We start from the raw sequence: 25,754 nt of genomic DNA, 5'->3' as shown, positions 1-25,754 counted from the left end.
TGTAGATTAGCATCCACTGTACCAATTATAACCTCAGAAAATTGCCTGGGGGCATCAAGTAGTTAAGTGATTTGCAAAAGATCACAAAGTCAGCAAATACTGGAGACAGGCCTTGAACCCAGATTTTCCTGACTTCCTCTCATTTCACTACTCTGAGCTGTCTTTGTCTCTTTTTCTGTCTTTGTCTCTCTGTACCCGTACCTGTCTCTATCTCTATCTTTCTCTTTGTGTGTGTGTCTGTCTCTGTCTTTGCCTTTATCTCTCTCTCTCTATCTTTTTTCTCTGTGTCTCTTCATCTTTCTCCTTTCCTCTCCCTTCTCTGTCTCTTTCTTTTTCTCTGTGTTGTCTCCATCTCTCTCCCATCTTCCCTCCCTCCCCTCCTCTCTCTGCTTCTCTCTTTCCCTCCTTCTTTACCTTCCCCTCTCAATCGCTCTCTGTGTTTCTTTCCATCTCCCTCTTTCCCTCCCTCTTTTCTTCTCTGTTTATCTGTCTTTTTCTCTCTGTATGTCTCTCCTCTCTTTTCTCTTTCCTTCTCTATTTCTGTCTGTCTCTTTATTTGTCAGTTTGCCTTTCTTTCCATTGCTCCTTTTTCTCTTCATCTCCCTCCCTCCCTATCTGTCTCTGTGTTTCTCTCCATCTCTCTCCATCCCTCCCTGTCTCTCCATCTCTCTGTCTCCTTTCTTTCCACCTGTTTCTGTCTTTGTCTCTTTATCTGCCTATCTCTCCATTGCTCCCCTATCTTTCCATCTCTCTCCCTCCCTCCCTATATGTGTCTCTCTGTGTTTTTCTCCATCTCTCTCCCTCCATCACTGTCTGTCCATCTCACTGTCTCTTCTCTTTCTGCCTGTTTCTGTCTTTCTCTTTATCTGTCTCTCCATCCCTTTTCTCTCTCTGTCTCCCTCTCTCCCTTCCTTCCTTTCTCTCCCTCCCTCCCTTCATATCTCTCTCTCTTTCCCCCCTCCCTTCCTGTCTCTCTCCATCTCTCTCTCTTTCCCTCCCTATCTCTTTTTCTCTCTGTGTGTGTCTCTCTTCATCTCTCTCTCTTCTCTCTCTTTCTGCCTCTGTTTCTGCCTTTATCTCTCCATCTGTCAGTTTGCCTGTCTCTTTTTCTCCCTCCCAAGCTGGAAGTACACTGGCCACTTCTGGACCCAATCCCAATGCTGATCAGCATAGAAATGCACTTTCCCACCCTGGGCCAGTTCACCCCTCCTAAAAGCTTGGTAATCTTCCATTCTTGGGGCTCACCATAGAGTTCCATACTTAGTTCAAACATCCAATCAGCTCTGGCCCAATTGCAGCTTAGAACTCCTGAACTCAAGAAATTTACCAGTTTCTGCATCCTCAGCAGCAGGAAGTACGGGATGCTTTACCACACCTGGCCTTTCCCTGAGCCTCATGAAAATAAAAATGAGAAGTAACTCAAACAGCAATAAAAAGGCACCTGGTAATCTTAAGGAAGCTATAGAACATTCCCAGCAATAACTATTGCTAGAAATGGCCCAGAGCCCAAGTTGGTTAGGAAAAGAAGGCAGACCAGTCATAGAATAAGGAGAAGAGATACCAAGTGACCAGCCCAAATATAATCCTGGTGCACTCAGGAAGCCGAAAGACCCGAGAACAGCCTCCAGTACATGGGGCAGACCCTCTATATAAGACAGGGTGCATATTACACAGAATGAGTTATACAAAGATAGCAATTTCTACTAAAGAGCACTCATGCCTGGAAAACCAAGGGTCTTTGCAAGCAGCTGAGGATTTTTCCATGGTCAAAGCAATTCTCTAGCTCTCCCCACATTTTAATATGATGAGTAAATGGGACAGGAATCATGATACCGCAAGATGTATAAAAGCATGACCTAATAGACAGAAAGCCAGTCTCGGAACCAGGAAGACTTGGATCTTCCAGCCCGGCTGCGTGAGTCCCAATCTCTCAATGCTTTGGTCAACTTTCTAAGCGAGATGTTGCAGAAAAGGTACCAACCTGCATCTGCTCCAGGGAAATTCCTCAATTGGTGAAATGAGAACAAAGTCCCTATTCCTACAGATAAGCTGGAACGTGTTCAGAGCAAGACAAACAGCATGGGGAAGGGCCTTAAGTTCATTCTATACAAGGGATAGCTGGAGGACATGATAACGGTCAGCATGGAGAAGAGAAGGCTTAGGGAGGGTGTGATAAGTGGATTTGAAGGGCTGTTGCCTTGACAAGAGATTAGCTTCTTCCTAGAATGCAGACCCAAGTCCAATGAATGGAAGCAAATTTGGGCTTGATATGGAGGAAATATTCCTGACAATTGGAGCTGTCCAAATGTTCAGGCTCAGGACATAATGGATCCCACCTCACTTGGAGGTCTTCAAGAAAAGGCTGTATGACCATTAGGGGAGTCCTAGTCAGATATAGACTGAACTCTGTAGCTTCTCCAAGATCTGAGATTCTACAAATGTTCTGTGAGCTAGTTTCCCCTCCCCCCAAGGAAGGGCCTTTAGGAGTTGAGGGTGGGGCCAGACTACCAGGAAGAGAGAGGGAAGACAGGGGGAGGATAAACAGAAAACACTTTCTGCTGACTGGTGGAAACTGTTGGAGGTGGTTAAGGTGGGGGGGGGGGAACACTAGACACTCAGTGAAGGCTGGGGAGGAGGGGAGGTAACCAAGAAACACAGAAATAAATTAAAGCACTGCCCTTGGTTAATCTTATTCACCTTCATCTTGCTCTGTCCAACCCAGCACCATCAGACACAGCCCTTCCATGGCACCTTCCCCTCTGCCCTTCAAGAAATACCCATGGGGAGGCCAGGAGTATCTCCTCAGGGCTTGGAGCATGGGTACATACCTGTTTCAACCACACATTTGTGGTCATTAACTGATTCTTCTCGTCCTGTATAAGAGAAATGAAAAGAAAACAGACTATTTTCAATTAGTATAAATATATATTTATGTATAAATGCATGAGTATATGTATACATATTCCCACACATATATGTACGGGATATATGTATATTATATATAATACTAAACTAACCCTGCTCCTTTATAGGAACCTCTCTCCCTTTCCTTCCTCTCCCTCCCCCTTATATATGGCAATAAACTAAAAAATTGTAACCTCCTTGAGGAAAGGAACTATTTTTTTCCTCATTTGGTATCCATCTTTGGTGCCTAGAACAGTGCCTGACTCATAGAAGACACTTAAATGTTTATTGAATTGAATTGAGTTGAATATAATGAAGGAGGTGAAATAATTCACTCTTAGCAGGACTATCACATCTTAGTAAGTTCAATTAATGAGAAATGGAGTAAATGTACAGTAATCACACACACACACACACACACACACACACACACACACATACACACACACACATATATATACAACAGCAGGGATTTCACTGTATGCAAAATTCAGTCTTCCAGGTTTTCTCTGCATGTCCACTAATGGTCTAATCTTCACTCCTAATCAACATTATCAACTGTCACAGGTCTAAATCTCAAATTTTGGCTCTGGTGGCCTCTCTCCTGTTTATTCCCTTATGGTGGTAACTTAATTAGCATCAAGCCCATTCTTTGATAAAGGAAGAACATGAACATTCTCAAGCCTTTCAGCTGTTACCTTTATGCTAAATGTCTTATTTCCCACTGCCTCCTGGACGTGTCCTCTTGAAGGCTCCGTCACTACCTCCAAAGCCCAGACCACTTACACCCTTGCACCTCTTCCTCGTCAACTGGATGTGAAGCCTTGGGGCCACCTTTGACTTAACATCATCACAGAGAACAGACCTTCAAAGATCAATTAGTCCAACCCTCTTATTTCACAGATGGGGAATCTGGGGTCTGGGGAGAAGGGGCTTGTCACAGGTCACACAGCTAATAAATGGTCAAGTCAGAAGTTGACCTTGTGTCCTGTGACTGAGGCTCAGATGATCTCTCCATGGTACAGCCTTACTGCCTTCTTAATATTCCAATCCAACCCTATTCAGACTTAGGTCTTCTATCAACTGGTCTTCCCAGTTCTAGTCTCTCTCTATGCCAGTCCAACCTGAACATTAGTCGTCACCTGTCCCTTATTAGAGGGTCAGTTCCTGGAGGGCAGAGACTTTTTCCCTTTCTCAGGATCTCCAGCACTCAGCCCAGTGTCTGGCACAAGCTGCACAGTTAGGTGGTGCCATAGGGCACAGAGTGCCAGGCCTGGGGTCAGGAAGACTCATCTTCCTGCTGTGTGACCCTGAGCAAGTAATTTCAACCTGTTTGCCTCAGTTTCCTCCTCTGTCAAGAGGAGAAATAAATAGCAAAGCACTCCAGTAGCTCTGCCCCCAAACCCCAAATTGGGTCATGAAGAGTTGGATATGACTGAGCGATGACGAATGCCTAATAAATGCTTGCTGACTGACTTCCTACTATGAATATGCTGATTTATCCAGGCCAATGTTTCCACTGTCCCGCGACATCCAATACTGAGATTCCCTTTGCTTACAGCTTTCTTACTCCATCTCTCATGAAGGATCCACATTTTCTATGTCCTCTACTCAACTCTCATGTCCTATGTGAAGGCTTCCCTGACAAATCCCACTCACCAATCTTCCCATCTCTGCATTTCCACAGTCTTTTAGAGTTTGGGGCAATGCAGAGTTGGGGAAAGAGGACTAGACTTGGATTCAGCTCCCACCTACCTCTGACCCTCAGGGGAGTCACTTAATATATCCATATTTCAGTTTCCTCATCTGTGAAATGGGGATAACAGCACCTGCTTCATAAGGCTGGTGTAAGGATCCCATGAACTGATATTAGTAAATATTGTTTCTGTTGCATGTATGAACACGCTGGATCTGCCCAACTTGATAACAAGCTTCTTTGGGATAGACACTGAGTAATATATTTAGTACCCACTCACCCTATGCCCACCTCATTGACCTTTCTAGCCATACAATAAGTACATGATGGTTGATACAATTGAAATCAAAATAACAAAAAAACTTCTCTGAAATGGGAACATGTGGAAATTAGGTCATAAGGAAGAGTTTCTATGCAAGAAGAGACAGATTAGATTGCGTTATGAAGGCGGATTTAAGGGTCCTCTCTGAGGGAAATTCAACATAAATTTGCACCCTTCTGTGATGATGGAAGGGTGATATTGTTTGAAAGTGTATCTCTATTTTTTTAAAAAATTGATGATTCTGAATTTAATAAAAGTTTTACTAGGTCAAAGAAGGGAATTCTCCGCCCAAAGTGGCTTGAGGAAGAGGAGGGAGAGTATTTTCTGTATTTAATACCACAGTTAAAATAAATCATTCTTTTGGTTCTGTCTGTGACACATGAGTTAGCATGATGTAGTGATTAGAGCAATAGCAAGACCCAAGTTAGAATCCTGCTTCCAGTATAAGCTATGGGATCATGAGCGGGTCATTTAATTTCTGAGTTTCATTTTTATCTTCTATAACAAAGCTCTGTAAACTGGGGTCCCTGCTCCATGTGGGGCCTTATAACTAAATTTGAGAGTCATGAAATTATGATGTATAATCAGTGAATGTTTGATTTGTATACCTATTTTATATACTCATATGCCTGCATAAAAATTTCTCAGGTGAAAAGGGGTCACAAGTGGAAAAAGTTTAGGAAACCCTGCTCTATAAAACTAGGTTATAAATACTTGTAAGATAGACCCCAGAGATTTGTTATGAAGTCAACCAAGATAATATTCATACAGGATTTTGTGAACTTTAAAGATTTCTGCAGTTGTTGATGATTTACATTACATGTGCAAGTACCCGTTTGTTTATAATCATCCTCATCATGTAAGAAGCCAACATGGTATGGTGGGTTAGAGACACAGGGTCACTCCTTAGCCAAGATCATTCAAATTCTAATTTCCATTTTACAGATGAGTAAATAAGGTTCTAACAACATCCTGCCCACTTCACAGGATCCTCCTGGGATAACATATATATAGCACTTTGTAACTATAACCATAGTTCATAAAACTGGTTCATAAAACTGGTTCATAAAAATGAACCAGCAATGTTCATTATTATCATTATCTGCACATACACTTACCACATCTACTAACTGAGAGATTGCAAGACCGAACTTTATTTTTATTTTGTCATTCGGGTGTTTCACCGGACGAACCCATCTTTCGTAATCTCGAAACAAGTTCTTAAACAAACGATCTTCACATTTCGCCTCAAAGGATGGTTCCGATATCCCTGAAATAACAAAGGCAAAGGAATCACTTTCTGGCATTTTGACTTACTTCTTCCTTCTGGGTATTCATGACTGAGAAAAGTTTGCAGCATCATTAGTCAAAATGTAAGTTTGGAGGAGAGATACTATGAATGGAGAGGGAGCCGGGCAGTCAGCAACCCTAAATTCAAATTCCACCCCAACCCATCCTAGATATGTGACCCTGGCCAAGACAATTAATCACTTACTACCTCTAAAACTATATATATAAGTGGCTGATCATTTACCGGGAGAATGCAGATAGTTATTATAGGAGTTTCTTATACCAATGGAGTCCATAAATAAAACTACAGATAAAAACCTTTAGATAGCTTATACAGAGAGAGAGAGAGATAGACACACACACACACATACAGAGAGAGAGAGAGAGAGAGAGAGAAATAGAGACATAGAGAAACACACACAGAGAGTTATATGTGTGTGGATATTTTAGGATAGTTACATTGATATATATATATATATATATATATATATATATATATATAGCTTTAAAAAAGCTATTTTTAAAGTACAAAAATAAAGATGGGGGTACAGAACTAATTTCTTTAATACTATAATGTTTACAAAGGGTAAAGCCCTCAAAAGAAACTTGTGAGATAACTTGTGCAAGCATACCCATCTCATCTTACCAATGAGGAGAAAGACCAAGAGCTTTATGTGGAGTCACACATCTGCTAAGTGCCCCAAGCTGGGATTCAAATCAAAGCTTCTTGACTTCAAATTCCACATTCTTTTCTCTTGATCATGCGGTTGGATGTTAGGTTTTGGGTTTTTTTTTGGGGGGGATGATGGTATAAAAGTTTATTAAGTTCATAATTTTTAAAAAGTAATTCAAGCTGGAGGAAAGGTTTTAATGAAAAGAGCCTCAAACTTAATATTCATTTTCAAGCCCTGGAAAATTACCAAAGCTGGAATGAAAGAAGCCCAGTGTGTAATTTTCAATAAATTCAGCTCTGCTGAATAGCTCCAGAAATTAAGAGCTGGCTTTCCCAATTTTCTCCTTAGCACTGTATCTTCTATCCCATTGGGAAGTCAGGTTGATTATGCATACCATAACTGCTGCCAAAGCCACAATGACTTGGACATCTGTCAGCAGAAACTGGCACGCGCACATATCTGCCCCAACCAGAAAGTTCTATGGGGATGTTGTTTCAGCATTTTCTTCATCCTGGGGAAGATGCCTCTGAGAATCTGAGAATGTGCAAGAAGCACAACAGCACAGGCAGTATTGATTTATTAATATCCCTGATATAGTCATGAGAGATTACGTTTGTCGGTTTTTAATATGGCATATAATAAGACAGTTGTATCATAATTGGATGACTTTCTGTACTTACACCATAGATTAATTAGATTAAAAGGAAGATCAACTTCAAAGACAAGAAAAAGATGAGAAAACAACATTGTCTAAAGCTGTGACAGCTCTAACATGGTCTCTTCAAACATATTGGAAATGCTGGAAAATGGGAAATGGAAAAAGGCAAAGATATTAACCCTGATGATCAGGCTTTACTACAGATCTTTAACTGATTTAACAATTTAACTGATAGAAAACAGATGGATACTGGGTTAAGAACAGAGCCTATATGTATATTCCCTTAGCCAGTGAATAAACACCTCATGTCCTTGCTAAAGAGAAAGAGGCAGCACTGGTTGGGAACACAAACTCATCCTCACCAAGATCACCCTATGAAACAGTGAACAACAGTGGGAATAAAAATATGTTTGTGTAAAGCTCAGTGTAACACCCAGAGAAGCTATATTGCCCCTAAGATATAGGAACTAGACTTGTGATTTCACTGGCTCCTCTGTCATGGGGGATTAGCACTTTTTCATCAATTTATAATCTTAGAAATTTGCCTGGGACATTGAGCTATTAAGTTGAGATGCCCAAGATAACAGACACAATCGGGAGGTATCAGAGGCAAAACTTGAATCCAGGTCTTCCGGACTTTGAGGCTTCTTTCTACTATTCCCTACTGCTTCCCATCATCTCAAGAACATTCATAAATGAAGTTTGTAGAAGGTCAACATAGATGACGTGGTTTAGATTTATTAATGTTTTTATAACCCTCTATTTTTCTCAATGATTACAGTGGAACCAGCCTCAGACCACAGTATGGGGACAGCTGGGTTTTGCCCAGATAGTCAGGGCACAGTGTTCAGGGAATACAGCTCTTTCCCACAGAGGTCTCACAGGCATTTCTATCCTTGGGTTTCTCTGCTCCTTCATCTACCCCTCGCTACAAAATCCTATGTCTATGGCTCTCCTTCCCCTTCCAACCCTCCCACCTCCACCGATGCATAAGCAAAGACAGGGTACTCTTTTTCCTGATGCAATTGGACCTAGATCTGGATTGTCATCTATGCCATCATTGTGGCCACCATCACCCTTCCTCTGTCCCAAGTGAAAACATGTCTAGTTTCTATACCTTAATACCTCATTCTCCAATATATTACATGAGGAAGAAGAAAGGCACTTTAGAAGACAAAATTGTGGAGAATTGCTGAGGAACAAGTATATATCCATTCTGGAGGAGAATCAATCCTGAAAGCACTGAGGGGTTGTTTTACAAGATCTCACAAGGAGAAAGGGTATAAATACAGAAAAAACACTAATAATTTCACTGCTCAAAAAAAAATCCTAAAGGGCACTAATTACCATTGTTTCATATGACTACTAATGTCTTAATCATTTCAAAATCTTCATAATGATGATGGCTGGAAGAAAGGAAGGAAGAAGGGAGGGAGGAAACAAGTTTTCACTGGCTTCTATGTGCCAGGCACTGTGCTAAGTGCTTTACAATTATAATTTTATTTTATCCTCACAACAAATATAGGGGGGTAGGTGCTGTTACCTTCCCCATTCTATAGATGAGAGTAGCTTAGCTAATAAGAGTTGAAGACTAGATTTGAACTTGGTGAGATGACTCTGACTAGCCCCAGCACTCTGTACACTATGGAATCACCTAATTGTTGGCTGTTGTTATCCTGGATGAAAATGGGAAATGGGAACAGGCCAGCTTTCATAATTTTCTAGGGGTGTCCACTCATTCCTAGTCATATAAATGACTACTAAATTCAGAGAATAGGAAGTCAAGGCAGCTGGAGCTCTGTCTGAAAAGCTTTAAGCTCAGAGAATGCTGAAACATATTTTTCATCACCTAGAATCAACTAAGATCTGCCTCCATTTTATTATCTGTGTGACTTAGGACAAATCACTCAATTTATCTGTGATTCAGTTTCTTCGTCTGTTCAGGAAGAAGAGGAGAAGTACAATGTGTCTTCAGCTCTAAATCTACAATGCTACAACACACAAAAAAAAATGAGTTCAGAGAGGAAGCTGCCAGACAACAGGCTTATGCTCCTCATCAGCACCTTCAGTCCCTGAACTTGGTACCTCCCCCAAGTGAATTTGTCGTGAAATTGTTACTTTGTGCAATTTGCTTCAAATGCAGAAATTTGTACTAACCTCACTACAGAATCCTGCAGGAATTGTTCTTTGCTGATTACAGGAAAGTGTTTAGCTCAGGAGGGCAGAACACAGCTTGGGCAGGGGTTCATTTATGCTGACTGATCTGGTTGACTGCTATCCTACTAACTATAGCCTCTGTCGCTTGAGAGAGACCGTTTATCTGAACCGTCAGTTTAAGCAGCTGCCAGTTGATGGGGGACTTACATTTTGAAGAACTGAGGAAATATCTGCTGCTGTCACTCATGTTTTTAGCACATCTGGCAGGATTGGGAGCTATGGGTCCGCTAAGGAGTTACATGGGATGCAGGTGGGACTTGGGCACCAGAATACCAGCCATTGGCAGGACATTTAACAATAAAACCATCACCTCCATCTAAATTGACTTTATATAATGCAGAAGGAAGAATATCTGTTTTTAAATCAAACCCTGGATCCTTCCTAGAGGTATAACCCAAGGCCAGTCACATTAGATGGTAAGCTCCTTGAGGACAGATATTGCCCTTTGCTTCTTTTTGTATCCTAGCCCTTAACACAATACCTGGCACACAGTAGGTGTTTAATAAATGTTTACTAAATGACAGCTTTTTTAAGCCTCAATTCCCTCATTAGTAAAAGGTGAAAACAACCCTTGTGTTACCTCTCATGACAGCACTGTAAGAAAGAATTCTGCAAGCCATAAAAAATGCTAGAAAATCCAGTTATCATCATCACTATTCTTATACCAAGGGATGCAGAGATAGAATTAAGACAACTAAGCACCTGTTCAGATATTTTGTTTTCAGTTGTGTTCAGTTCTTCCTGACCCTATTTGGGGTTTTCTTGGCAAAGATCCCAGAGTGGTTTGCCATTTCCTTCTCTGGATCATTTTACAGAAGAGGACAGAGTTAAGTGACTTGCTCAGGATCACACAGCTAATAAGTGTCTGAGACCAAATTTGAACTCATGATAAGCCTTCCTGATTCCAAGCTTACCACCTAGCTGCCCTATTCTCACTTTATAAATGAGTAAACTATGACTCAGAGAGTCAAGTGATCTATCCAGAGACACAAAGCTAGTCAGTCTCAGAGGGAGAATTTGAACACAGGTCTTCCTAATATCAAGTCCAACAATCTATCCACTAAATCATGTTGCCTCTCATGCATGGCAACTATGTCTTGCTCCTATTAGAATCTAACATTCTGGAAATGAATGCTTTTGAAATCTAATGTTATTTTGTTATGAAAAACTTTTCATATTTAAGATTTTTTGAGCATTCTCCCCCCCCCCACCAAAAAAATCTAATTCACTCTATTTTATATTACTAGGCTTGAGAGCATGAATCCTTCCTTCATCCCTCTATTAAATTCCAACCCTGAAAGCTCTTAAAATATCCTTAAAGTCCACTGGGAAACACTGAGGCAACTAGGTTATCAGCTATGTTAAAAGATTATCCCTCAAATCTGAGGGATTCTGGGAGTTGGTGCTGAAACAGACGTACAGTATTGAGCCTTATTGATACCTGATATATTATGCCATTTATACAGTCCAACCAGGCATCTGGCCAATCAAGACGGAATGAGTTTCTTCTCTGTTGGGAAAGTTATTTGATGAGAAGTAATATCAGTCTTAAGAAAAGCAAGGAAATCCTGAGCTAGCTTCTAATGAAGTAGCCAAAGACATACCTGTAGCCAAGAAGTGTCCTAAGAGATATCATCAAGGACATTTGGGATCAAAAGAGAAGGCAAGTACAGTCAGCATAGAGGATCCTAAGATGAGTGCTCCTTACTTGTTCCAGGGCCCAGAAAAGATTTAAGGAGCAAGAGGAATGGCTAATGGATCCACAGAAAGACATGGGCCAGAATTGACCAAGATGAAAGGGTATGGATCGATGAGATGAGGGAACCCGCTGGAACATAAATAAAAAGGTAGAAAATGGGGAGAGGGAGCATTGTATCTAGTTGTATTCCTTAGATGCCCACAGGGAGCTTATATTCTAACAAGAATACACAGACACCGAGAAAGAGACTTTGGGGGGAGGCCACTAAGAGAAGAGCTTTAAGGAGAGAAGAGAAGGTTAGAAATAATGATGGAAGAATAAAGGGTGCCATGTAATAGTAACTCGGCTGATATTGGATAGTGTGAGCCTCTAGGAGACCAGTCTGAGCAGCCATGTAGCTTCCTCAGAGACAAGGGAGGCTTCCTTCATGGTGGATGAGTAGGAGCAAAGAAGGCAGGTGGAGGGGATGACTTAGTCATTGGCAAGGATTGGCAAGGTACTATGGGCAGTCAGACAGGGGAGCAAAGGTGAAAGATCACATGGCCTTGAATTTGTTGATTACAGAGTTGAGATAATAAAGGGAGAAAAATGAGGCTAGGTTGGGGTGATGGCCAAAGAATAAGGAGGGGTGGAGGTCTAGAAGTCATGGTGAGGATGAAGAAGAAATATGAGAGCAGGAAAGTGGGAAGAAAGGTAAAAGGAGATGAGGATTAGAGAGGGGAATTCAAGATCATGGTGATGACGGAAGGCCTCAGACTACCCAACAAATAAAATGGGTACCCTGGAATGATCTCATATAGGAGTACAGAGGGGGAGATAGGGGAGAGCCTAAGCATTGTGAATTCCAGCAATAGTTGCTTTTAGTCCTTATGATTGAGGAAGAGAAAAAAATCACAGGATCTTAAGATCTCAGATTTCAGAGGCTACTTGGTCTGATCCTTTTATTTTACAGCTGAGGAAACTGAAGCCTCGGAGATAAAGTGATGTCTGAAGTCATCAAGGAGGTAAGCATCACAGGAGGGATTTGAACTCAAGTCCTTTGACCCCAGTGGTATTGCTCTTTCCACTACAGCCAGGTGACCATCTTCTCTAAGACTAAAGGGTCAGAAAGTCAGATGAAATGACATAGGACCCTCTAACATTTTGATCCCATTTTACAACATACCTGATCTCATTAATTCTCAGGACAACCTTATGAGGGAAGCAAATGGAGACTCTAACAGGCACTGTCTAAGGTCACACAGAGAAGTGTTTGAGAGGAGATTCAAGTCCTGACTCCAAGTTCAGCCCTCTCCTCTACTGCTTCCAACTAAACAGCAAGCATTTATTAAGTGCCAGCTATATACAGAGACAAGAGTGGGATAGCCCAGCCCTGGAAGAACTTGTCAGTATATTAAAGATGTAAACATTAGATAGCATAATCTGTGGTCACTTTTCTCCTATAGTACAAGAGTCCTTAACCTAGAGCCATCGGCAAAATTTTTCTCGGTGGGTGTCTGTGAACTTTTAATTTTTGATAACGGTTTCAATATAATTGCTTTCTGTTATAATCTTATGTATTTTATTTTATGTATTTAAAGACAATATTTGGCGGCTTTACAAGGCAGGCAAAGGAACTGTAAATCATCCCCACTCTCTTTGTCTGCTCCCCTCCAGAAGTCCTTAGAGAGCTCTCTAAATTTCAATGATAGCAAGAAAAAGAAAAGGTAATAAACATCCATTTTGCAAATGGAAGGAAACATGGTTTCGTATCTATCAAGTTTCTTTCCAACATGACCAAGAAGTGCATTTACTCTTTTAAGAGCTTTTAAATTGAATGCAGAAGTTTCCTGTATTTCAGGATTTTCATTATGTTTTCTATTGATTTTTTTTTAACTCAGAATTATAGGGTGAAGTTTCTCAGCAGCTGATCTGGTGTAGCCAGCTTAATTTGACATCCGGCCCTGTCAAATTCCCAGAATGCTTACAGTAAGAAACTCACCGTAGGCTGTGTTAAATTTAGGTCTAGTCAATAATTCTCTTATATGGAAGAGAATACTTCACGTGGGCTGGGATAAGGAGAAGGAATGATCGCATCACAGAGAAGGCCAAATTAAGGTGATAGACTCATTCTTTTGGGTCATAAATATATTTACAATTTGTTCCAGTTTTCCACATCCTGTGGGATTATAACAGAACTTTTTCCATTTCTTTTTTTACAATCTATTTTTTAATGAATTTCTTTCACTTCAGAGTTTTAGAGCAGCAAATTAGAAAGTTTTGGAGACAAAGAATATGAGTTCCTACTTTGCCTTGGTCATCTATTTACCTATGAAACCTTGTCAAATCACTTAGTCTCTCTGGGTAGTTTCCTTATTTGTAAAAAGAGACAGTTGGGTTAGAGGAGCTAGAAGGACACAGAATCAGAGATTTGCAGCTGAAAAGGGGGAGTCAGGACCAGGTGAAGTTAAATAGGGCTCAGTCCTGTAGGAAGAAAGAAGCAGAGGAAGGACTCCAGTTCTGGACCAGCTCTTCCCACCATAACTTGTCATTTAGGGCCAGGAGTTTCCAAAAAGCCTGGAAGAAAATCATTTGCAGTGAGCCTCTTTGAACAAGTGACTGGAGTGGCTTTTTTCTCACCCTAACCTTGTGGAATCCTGAGCTTTCTCCAGAGCAGAGTAGGATGCTGCCTCCCACAAGAAGCCTTCCCTGATCCCCAGGGGCTCCTGGCAATCTCTTTCTCTGGCAATTACTTTGTAGCCCGTTAAACATATCCCGTTACTTAGCCATCTTATATCAATGTATCTGTATACAGATACATACACCCTTAATCGAGGATAAGGGCGCACTTATCAAATTTGCAAATGACCCAAGAAGGGGGCAAACTGAATCTTGATCCAAAAATATCTTGACGTTCTGAGCGCTGGGTTGAATTTAATAAGATGAAATCCAATCTAATTGGGTTCAAATGTTAATTTCATAAGTACAAGATGGGGGGGGGCAGCTGGGGAGCCAGCGATCTCCATCACAATTGCTATAGCTAGGATTTCCATGGCACTTTCAGCTTTGCAAAGCGCTTTACCGAAAGAACCTCCTATTGTTCTCATAACAACCCTGTGAGGTCAGTACTATTATTATCTCCATTTTACAGATGAGAGGACTGAGGCAGAGAAGGTGAACTGCCCAAGGTCACATAGCTACTAAGACTCCAAGGAGGGATTTGAACTCAGGTTTTCCTTACTCCAGGTTTAGCTTCCTATTCATTGAGCCACCCAGCTATGTGAATTTGAATAATATCTGCAGGCTTAGTCCTACTATGTTCTGCCCTAATCAGACGGCACCTGAAATACTATGGCCAGTTCTAGGTGCCACAGTTTAGGGTGAATCTTGGTAACCTGGAGACCATCCAGAGGAAGGCAACCAGAATGATGAAAGTCTTCAAGCTCACACAACATGAGAACCAAAACTAGTGATAGTCAGGTTGTCAGACCAATGAGCATTTATTTAGCACCTACTATGTGTCAAGTGAACTTTAAGAAAAGAAGATTCGGAGGCAACAAAATTGGCTTCAAGGGGGCTATCATGTAGGAAAGGGACAAGATTTATTCTTCTGGGCCTTGGAGGGAAGACTTCCAAGTCATGGAATGAAGTTCTAAAGAGGTAAATTTCAGTTTGGGGTTAGGAAAGAATCTCCTGACATAGGGACAGGTTAGCTAAATGGTACAATGCACAGAAGTCTGGACCTGAAGTAGGAAGGAGAGTAAATCCAGCCTCAGGTATTTTCTGTGTGACCCTTGTTGTTTCAGTTTCCTTATCTGTAAGAGGAAATAACAAACCATTCCAAGATCTTTGTCAAGAAAACCCTAAATGGAGTCACGGAGTCAGACATGACTAAAAAAATGCCCATTGTCGCCATCAATAGGTCTATCAAAAGGAAGGTGGTGTCTTAGGAGCCAGTGGCTTCCCTTTCCTTGAAGAGCTTCAAGCAAAGCATAAATTTGTGTCAACTGATGAGTTTGTGCAGGATCTCTTTTTCCAGGATGAATCAGAGTGGATAAACACAGAGATCCCGTCTAACTCTGAAAGTCTATGATTCTCTCATTGCAGCTGGGGAATTTCTACATTTGGTAAACACGTCATCTACACCTTTATCCACCCCATTGATAAAAATGTTAAGCAAGACAAGGGAAAAAATATTGGAGTTAATAGAAATCTCTCTTGCTCTAAAAGAGGTCTTTAAAAAAATCATCCCTTGATCAGAAGAAATTCCCAGGTGGTTGAATAATTTCAATAATTTTGGTTGAAAATTACCGAAAACCAGACCAAAACTATACAGGCACCTGCCTCCCAACATTAAATGGCAAATTAGACCCATGCTAGGTAACAGGGGCAACCAAAATAATTTCATCTTCAAATCTAATTGTAAAAATTGTGAAGTTAATTGAGTGAAGCAGCTCTGTAGCCTCCTGGATGCACAGGCTCGAAGTAATGACAGCTGATTCCATATGTATTTCAAGGTTCGTTCATGAAGATTCTAGGCATGAAAATTGTACAGAAAACCATGGCTTTGCCAGAGCCGTGACCTTCACAGATAGAACCTTCCTAGCCTCCCACATATACTTATCCTCCCCTCAATTGGCTTCGTCATTCTTTAATGATTCACTTCCACCCTCCTCCACCAAAATGCTGCCAATCCTTTAAGAGTTCAAAGGTCACCACTCTACCATGAAGCCATCTTTTTTATCTGCTATTCCAACAAGAAAATGGGGCTCTAGCCTGCACATCTCAGTTAACAGTCAGAATTATAAAGAGGCAAAGGAAAGAACACTGCATCTGAAATGAAAGGACCTGCCTTCAGATCTTGACTATCCCCCTTACTGCAGTCACAGACACTTGGATCTTCAGAATCCCTCATTGGTAAATAAACAAATGAATCGATAAATTAGCCAATTAGATAATTAAGAGTAAACGAGCTATACTAGGTGACCACTAAGGCTCTTTACAACTTGAAATCTGGCCATCAAGCTGCCTCTGCTCCTAACCAGACACTCTAACTCCAGCAATGGGGCCCTGGGATCCTAATTATCTGGTTATTCTCTCTATCTAGTGGAGTCTAATTTGTGACACTTTGTTCTTTCTGTCTAGGTAACCGTGACCCTGCTTTCTCCTGGTTCTCCTACCTATCTGACCATTTCTCAGTCTCCTTTGCTGAATTCATCCAGATTATACCCTCAAGACTCTAGTTTGGGGCAAGGGGAAGGGAAAGGGAGGGAAAGTACCTACTATGTGTCTGGCTTTCTCCTGGTTCTCCTACCTATCTGACCATTTCTCAATCTACTTTGCTGAATTCATCCAGATTATACCCTCAAGACTCTAGCTTGGAGGAAGGGGGGGAAGGAAATAAGCATTTATATAGTACCTACTATGTGTCTGACACTTTTTATAACTGTCATTTGATCCTCACAACAATCCCAGGAAGGTACTGTTATTATTCCCTCTTTATAGATAAGGAAATAAAGGTTAACTGGTATCAAACGGCTAATAAATGCCCTCAGATTAGATTTGAACTCAAATCTTGTTGATCACAAGTTCCCACTCTGCACACCATGCAGTCTCCTAGCTGCCTCCTAAGCCTTCTCTCTCAATACTCTCATCTGGTGATCTCATCAGCTCCCATGGGCTCAGTTGTCACCTCTGTGTATGACCCAGATCCATATAACCAACCTTGCTGTCTCTCCTGAGCCTCATCCTAGAGGAATCCCAAGCCACAATGTCCAAAATACAACCTTTATCTTTTCTCCTAAACACTCATTTCTTCCGTACATTTCTATCACTGTCCCCAGTGCCAACGTCCTCCTAGCTCAAAACCCAGCCACCACCCTTGCCCCCTTCCTCATACTCACCCCACATCTATTCTCTTGTTATGTCTCCCTGAGCATCGTCTCTGTGACCCCTCTCTCCACTCACACAACTGTCAGCATTGTGCAGATCCTCATCACCTCCTACCCAGTCTATCACAAAAGTCTTCTGGTTCCTCTCTCTGCCTCAAATCTCTTGCCACTCCGATCCAAGTTCCGTCAGCTGTCAAGGTGATTTTACTAAATCTTGGGTCTAATCATGTCATTCCCTTACTCAATAAACTTCAGAAGCTCCCTGTTATATCCAATATCAAATATAACATGTGATTTCTTTTTATTTATTTATGTATTTATTGCTGAGGCAATTGGGGTTAAGTGACTTGTTCAGGGTCACACAGGTAGGAAGTTTTAAGTGTCTGAGGTCAAATTTGAACTCAGGTCCTCCCGACTCCAGGGCTGATGCTCTATCCACTGAGCCACCTAGCTGTCCCTATAGTATGTGATTTCACATTCAAAGCCTTTCCCATCTTGATCCCTATTACCTTTTCACTTCTTACATCTTATTCTCATCTTGCCCTCTGGGATCCAGGAGCAAGTAGCCTTTTGTTTCCTTCATTCTCCCAAACTCCATACATTTTTACTGACTAGCCCTCACTCCCCCTCTTTCTCCTCTTCTCCCCACCTCCCCACCACCAGGAATGCTCCCCTTCTCTTCATTCCAGACTCAGCTTTAACTCTACCTTGACCCTTCCCGAACCCTCTTCTCTTCCATCGCTTACTCTTTCCCTCTGAAACGACTTTCCTTCTCTCCCCACTGGAATGTAAGCTCCTTGAGGACAAGATCAAAGCCTTTTTTTATAGTTGGTGGTTAACACTGTGGCTAGCACATAAGGAATCATTGTAATGATTATAAAGTGCTTGTTGACTGACTGGTCATTTTGCAGCGCGCTGTTGCATATGGAAGACTTGACCATGTCCCAGAAAAGAGATTTGAACCCTAAACTTTTGACCTAAATACTACAATACTTCTTTTGGACCAAATGTTTATAATTCATTTTCTCAAATGTAGATTCTAATGAGGATTAGAGCATGATGCAAATGCTTTATGTTACCTATACGTGTCTGTTTAAGATATTTGCTTTAATAGAGAAATAATTAATCCCTTGGGCTCTCTTTCTATGACTCATTGACGTTCTATCAGCTTGTTAAGTATGGAAACTGGTAGACAAGAGATTTAATTTTTCTGGAGAATAAATCACTGAAAACCATGAGGCACAGTAGATTTTTTTTAAAGGAAGGAAGCTTTACTTGGAAAATCATCTAATTTGAGAGTTGAAGGAATCTGAAAATTAATCCAATAAATTGTTTTTCCCAGACCCAACCTAAAAACCTAGAACCCAGGACTCTTTTGTGCTTCCAGATATTTATAGAGGCAGGCGGGCGATTTATATTTATTGAGAACTTATTATGTGGCAAGCACTGAGCTAAGCAGATACAAATAAGGGAGACACCATGCAAACAACTCTGCACAAATGAGTTGTAGAGGAGGTAAATGGGAGAGAAGCAATCTAGGGAAGAGGAGTTGAAAAAGGCTTTTTATAGAAGGGGGGGAATCTTCGTGGGAATTGAAGGATACCAGGAAACAGAGATGAGGAAGGAAACCATTCCAGGGATGGGGGGCAGCCAGGAGTCAGGAGATAACTTGCTTGAGAAACAGCCAGGAGTTCCATTGTCAATAGACCTTGTAGAGTATGTGGGTGTTGGGGGGCATTTATTTAAGTATAACAAGACTGAAAAGGAATGGGGCAGGAGGAGGGGAAGGTGAGGTTATGAAGGGCTTCACACACCAAAAGAGAGGATTTAAATTTGATCCTAGGAGGAACAGAAAGGTCACAGAATTACTGAGTAGGAAGGTGTGACAGCTGGGTCTGCACTTTAGGAAACTCACTCTGGTGGCTGAATGGAGAACCACCTTGGTTAGACAGGCTGGTGGCAGATAGACCCATCAGCAGCCATTGTAAGAATCCAAGTGTGAGGTGATGAGAGTCTGCACCAGGGTGGTGACAGTATCCAAGGAGAGAAGGGAGTGTATTGAGAAATATTACAAAGGTAAAGTCAACAAACCTTCCCAAAAGATTGGTTATGGTGGGGAAAAGAGTGAGGAGAGGACTGGGCATCCTGGGGGTCTGGGAAAGTAGTGGTGTCCTTGACAAACAGGGAAATTTGGAAGGGGAAGAATTTGTATAGAAAGATTCTGAGTTCACTTTTGGGCATGCTGAGTTTACAGTGTCTACAGGACATTGTGAAATGTCTAATAGGCAGCTAGAAAGGCAAGATTGGAGGTCAGCAGACAGGCTAAGGAAGGATAAGTAGATTCAAGAATCATCAGCCCAGAAATCTGAACCCATGGAATCAGATGACATCACCAAGAGTCCTAAAGAGAGAAGAGAAGGGGGCCCAGGTCTCAGAGGACACCCACATTTAATGGGTATGGTCTAGGCGAAAATGCAGCAAGAGAGTGAGGAGGAAAATATGGGGGCATTTATAATAAACACCCAACTTCATTTGTCCTCTCTGGACATCATGACTTGGTTCATTGGGTTTGACGACTGCCTAATGCAGAGATCTTCTGAACCAATTCTCTCTCTCTCTCTCTCTCTCTCTCTCTCTCTCTCTCTCTCTATATATATATATATATATATATATATATATATATATATAAAATTTATTGATTTTTAATACATACTGCTTTATGAATCATGTTGGGAAAGAAAAATAGAACAGGAAAAAAAACAGAATAAAGAAGTGAACATGGCATGGGTTGATTTATACTCAGTCTCTTTAGGAGGAGGGGAAGGTGAGGTTATGAAGGGCTTCACACACCAAAAGAGAGGATTTAAATTTGATCCTAGGAGGAACAGAAAGGTCACAGAATTACTGAGTAGGAAGGTGTGACAGCTGGGTCTGCACTTTAGGAAACTCACTCTGGTGGCTGAATGGAGAACCACCTTGGTTAGACAGGCTGGTGGCAGATAGACCCATCAGCAGCCATTGTAAGAATCCAAGTGTGAGGTGATAAGAGTCTGGATGCAGATGGCATTTTCTGCCCATAGTCTATTAGGATTGCCTTGGTTCACTAAACCATTGAGAAGAACCAAGTCTCTCATACTCGATCATCGCATGTTCTTGCTGTTATTGTGTGCACTGTATTCCCAGTTCTGCTTGTTTCGCTCAGCATCAGTTCATGTTCATCTTTCCAGGCCTTTCTAAAATCAGCTTGCCAAATCAATTTTTGAAAAACTAGCAGTGTGTCTTGATGGATAAAATGGTGAGCTTGCAGTTAGTCATCTATTAAGCAATTATTGTATGCCAGAAGCCATGCTAATACTGGGGATATTAAGAAAAACAAAAATACAGTTGCTATTCTCAAGGAACGCACATTCTAATGGTGCAAACAGCATGAAAAAAAAATTGGCACGTACCAAAAATAGAAGGTATCCCCAGAGAGAAGATGATAACAGTTTGGGAGGATGAGGGGAAAGGGGAATACTGGGAAAGACCTTAGAAGAATTAAGATTTTAACTGAGTCTTGGGAGAATCCAGAGAAGATTAAAGGGAGGAATAAGGAGAGAAAGAGTATTCCAAGCATGGAAGAAAAGCAATCCAAAGGCATGAAATGGCAGGCAAATGTCTTTCAGTCTAAGACAGACTGGATGCAGAGTGCATTGGAGGAAGAACTCCCCACTCACTCAAAATCATACGACCTCAATATGCTGATCTCACAAGATGAATTTCCACACGAAAATTGTTGATGGGTTGATTTCATAAAATGCTCATGATTTTTTTCATGATGTAGTGAAAGGTCATTCAAACAAAACACAAATCAGTTTTAAAAAAAACCAGCAGCCAAATACAGACCAAGCAGATGCAAAAAAAATTAGCTTTGCTAAAAAATCTTGCAACTTCAGCTTCTCAGACAAGTCTTACTACTCAAAAATATGAATGCACTCATTAGGATCCACCAAGATTACTGCTTGGTATTTTTACTTGAAAACTCACTGTTGACGCTGTCTATTGCTGTCATTGAACTGTGTTCAACATGGTTCTTTCATGCCTTCTAGTAAAATAAAGAACATTGGGTTTCAGAGCAGGTAGACATGAATTTAAAACCCAGCTCAATTACTCACAATCTGTGTGATCAAGCTACTTTCCTTGTCTGGGCCACACTTTCCTTCTCTATAAAATGATAGAATTGAGCTAAATCAGGATTTTTTAACCTGAGCTCTATGAACTCATTAAAAAATATTTTGATAGCTGTGTTTCCTTTGCATTTTATGTGAATTTTATTTTGTGCACTTAAAAACATTACTTTTATTAAATTTTAAATTAAATTTTATTAAATTATTATTATAGTAAAGTTTTTTTTTTTTTTTTTTACTGCTTCCCACATTAACTCTGAGAAACAAAATTAAAACATGTCCCATGGATAAATATAATCCTGAACCTAATCACCTGTTATGCTCATGTGCATGCTTTGTAAATCATTATTTTAAAAACTATACGAAGGACAAAAACAAAAGCTATTTCCCAGATCTGTACTTTCCTTGTATCAAGAATGGAGTCACTTTTAACCATTGAAATACGAATGAGATCTACCTGGTTTCTGTGTTTAGGTCTTACCCTGTGCCATGATCTTGTGAATGCTGATACTGTTAATCTTCCTTTGGAGCCCTGTTTTGTCAAGAAATGACCTTGGGCTCTTGAAGACTCTTCTGACAGAGCACACACTCTGGATGGTCCTATTCCACTGAACTAGAAGGCTTCAAGTCTAAGTGATTTCTGCATCCATCATCTGAGAACCAGTCCAACTCAATTCAGAAAAATTTCTCTCCACAGGTCTGGCCACAAGATGATGAATTATTTTGGCCACAACTCATTAAGATGTGTACTAATGCATGGAGGAATTATACTCTGAATTCAATTTCTGAATGAATTTTCTGAATTCATAATGAATTTATGAATTCAATTCCACAAGTAATATTTAAGTATCCATTATGCGCTGATGTGCTGGGGATACAAAGAAAAAAAGAAAAACCAATCCCTGCTTTCAAGAAGGTTATATTCTACTGGGATTAGGGGAGGAAGGAACAACAAATACATAGATAATTAAATACAAAATATATACAAAGCAAACAGAAGTGACACCGCAATTTCTTGAAGCTCTGAAACAGTTAAGGCTTTTTCCTTGCATAAGTCTTTTAGACACCATATGCCCCTTCTCTGAGGTATCCATCCACCTCAGGAACCCTGCCCTGGACTGAGTTATCCTAGTTGGTGGTTCAGTGAGTGACTGAAAATTTACCTTACCAATGATATTCAGCTGATCCCAACCCATCCTCTCTAATCCCATCCACCCCATACATTTTACCATTTCCCTACTTCACCCTCAACTCCCACAGAATTGATTGCCCTATCACTCTCTTCCCTAGACCTATAACTCCACAGACCAAAACTCCATTGCTTGAATATTAGATGGAAGCTACATCAACAAGTTCTCTTCTGCTATTCAAATGAAAGCTGTTTGAGGGAAGGAACTGCTACTTTTGTCTTTGAGTCCTTCGTGCTTGGCTCATAGTAGCACTTCATTTTTTAAAAAATTATGCATTCAAATATTATAGTGAAAAGTACCATGAATTGTTGTTGTTGTTTCTCCCAAACACATATTTAGGGAGGTTGACACAGGGTTGTTCTCTTGCTGAACTAATGAGAAGCCTGAGAAAGCACCTAGCAAATGAAATTAGAATTCCATATCCAGACAGAGATTCATTGCTCAGGCAAGGGAATAATTCCCAAAGGAATAATAGGATTGTAATGGGGGATACACTGAAATAGCCTTTTTATCTTCTGTTCAAGAAATAACTTTTTTTAAAAGTGAATACTTCTTGTCCCAAATGAAATGCTAACCTTGTACCCATTTCAAAGACCTAATCCTGAGTTTCCCTCTCCCTCTACCAGCCCAGGAAGACAATCCAGAAGCCCTGGAGAAAAAAAAAAAATCAAAGCAGAAAGCCCAGTCTACAAATTACAACAAATAACAGGTCAGGTAACAATAGACTATCACATAGCTGGAAAAAGTTATAGTTAAGGACATAAGCATCGATTGCTGCTTAGAACCTTGCAGAATTTTTTAAAAAATGACCTTTCTTTTCATTTTAAACACCAAGTCCCTAGACTTTTAAAACCCCTAATTAAAACATTACAGTAATTAAAGTGTCATCGCAATTAACAAAATGAAACCCTAAGCCAAATCACCAAGGGGGAAAGAGTCTTTCCAGTAGTTTCTAGTCTCTTAAAATCTGTCTTTAGTTTTTCCTTAAAAAAAAAAAAAAAATGCCGCTGATCCTATTAAATTCATTTTGCAATCTTTACACAGGGCTGCTTTTCTCTATGTGGATAGACATATGGAAAGTAGAAATGTGAATATGTATGTATAACTCGGTGGAAAAAGCTTTTGAGGTCACAAGAGGAGAGTGATCCTCTGACCTTGCTTGTTGAGTAAGTCATTTTGATCCTCTCAGGGCTTGTTTCTTTTCCCACAAAACAATATTAATCAGATTCCCACTAATTCACAGAGTTGTGGCAAATTACATAAATATGAGCTGTTATATCCACGTGTACATACACCTGCAGATTTATCCAAACAAGAGTCGGCCACTGCTCCCCAGTCCCTCCCCGATGCCTCATCATGGCTGGAGGTGACCCTGGGTTCAGCATGGACCATATTAGCATGATTTCTCACAACTAGAGAATCTCCCCGGAGGAGCTGGATGAGCTCAGTGAGGTGTGAGGGGTCATCACCGATTTCGGGATGACAAAGTCGGGGACCACGGCAACTCTTTGAAGACAATCAGTGAAAGCAAAGGGGTATTTATTTCCAAGCGGAGAAAGTCCCCAGATTAAGGATCGATGAAGTGTGGAACCATACACCCGTGTGCAGAAACTTACATAAAGCAAACCCATTATCCGGAATATCTCCTCCGCCCCCAAGTCATAGGACGCTGCTGGCACGAGGTACAAACGACCCAGAACAACTCATTCCGGAGGTGCAGAATAAGGTTCTCTTTGAAAGCCGCTGCCTCCACCCCCCCCCCCGTCCCCCTCCCCCCGCTGTTTTTTTTTTTCCAGGTACTGCGGAAAGCTGCTGTTTTAACACGTTCTCCTCGCACCTGGCCGCATCCTAGCCGCTCCTCGGGTCGCCCTCCCTGGCATCCCGGCCCCAGCCCCACTCCTAGGTGCTGAACTGTTATTTAATACAAGTTTCTGCCTCTCCATCACCTCCCAGCCCTTTCCCCGCGCACCCTGCGTCTCTTCTCCCTGCCTGTCCCAGCCTCTCCCTGGGCCCCCCTGACACTCACTGGGAGCACCCCCCGACCCTCCGTCCCAGGCACTACATCTACTTCCTCGACCTTCTGCCCCCACCCCCGGCACTCCCTCCTCCCCCCAGAGTCCCTGCTCTTCGCCCCCCACCCCCACGCCGGACCTCTCCCTCGGGCTCTCACCAGTCCACGCAGCGCTGACCGGGGCGCCGGCCCGAGCCAGCAGCAGCAGCTGGAGGAGGAGGAGGGGGCCACAAGGGCCGCGGATGCTGGGGGCGAACGCAGCGGGGAGGACCGAGAGGGATCGCCCCGCCGCGGCCATGCCCCCCGAGCCCTCTGGGGAGGGTCCCGAGGCTGCGCGGGGCTGGAGGAGGCGCTCTGGGTGGGAGCGCTCAGCGCTGCGGCCAGCTGGTCCCCCTGGAAGCCGGGCTCGGGACCGGACCCTGCTGAGCCCCGCCTCCCTGCCAGCCACTGCCCCGACAGCCACGCCCAGAGCCCAGCAGCATCCCGGCCCCCTCCGGACTTGCCCCCACCCACTGAGGTACATCTCCCCATGAAGCCCTTCCCCACTCAGCCTCACCCCGGCCCCACGGAGGGCGCCCGCCCCCAGCACCTGCCCAAACCCCTTCCCCCTCCGCCACCCCCCCATTTCGTCCGTGACGATCCCTTCAGCCGGCCCCATCTCCTGGTTGCCCTCCCCCTGTTAGTGCCCCCTCCCAGGCAGACCACGCCTTTATCCTAAAGTCCAATCATCCCCAGGGGGCGGGGACGTAGGGAGGGGCTCTCAATACTGGGCACGTGCGCAGGGACAGACAAGAAATAATTACTTTTTCCAGTCAGTCAATTAAATATTAAGCGCCTACTATGTGTCGGGCGGGCATCGCACTAAGCGCTGGGGATATAAAAAGAGTCAAAATTCAGTCCCTGCTCCTCAAGGAATCCAATAGAGCAGAAAAACAACTTATATTTAGGATAAATAGGAGACAAGAAGAGAAGAAAGGCGTTCGAACTGAGAGGTTGGAGAAGGCTTCCTGTAGAAGGTGGGATCTCAGCTGGGACTCAGAGGAAGCCAAGGAGGTCA

The 25,754-nt window shown here is 42.0% G+C and overlaps 1 protein-coding gene across 1 annotated transcript in view; it reads right to left on the bottom strand.

Moving 5' to 3' along the window:
- The window catches only part of CHRNA5 (cholinergic receptor nicotinic alpha 5 subunit), a 29,177-nt gene extending 3,970 nt beyond the window's left edge, over positions 1–25,207 (bottom strand). Inside the window, exons 1-3 of the mRNA XM_031956786.1 lie at positions 24,857–25,207; positions 6,041–6,192; positions 2,829–2,873 (exon numbers count right to left, since the gene is read on the bottom strand). Coding sequence (XP_031812646.1) covers positions 2,829–2,873; positions 6,041–6,192; positions 24,857–24,995 — 336 coding nt within the window. The 5' untranslated portion in view covers positions 24,996–25,207. The remainder of the gene's footprint in view (positions 1–2,828; positions 2,874–6,040; positions 6,193–24,856) is intronic.
- Positions 25,208–25,754: the final 547 nt, after the last annotated feature.

The sequence above is a fragment of the Sarcophilus harrisii genome, chromosome 2, assembly GCF_902635505.1.
Source record: "Sarcophilus harrisii chromosome 2, mSarHar1.11, whole genome shotgun sequence".
In the NCBI taxonomy this organism is placed as follows: domain Eukaryota; kingdom Metazoa; phylum Chordata; class Mammalia; order Dasyuromorphia; family Dasyuridae; genus Sarcophilus; species Sarcophilus harrisii.
The sequence above is the reverse complement of the archived record's forward strand: the minus strand, read 5'-3'. Positions and strand labels throughout refer to the sequence as shown.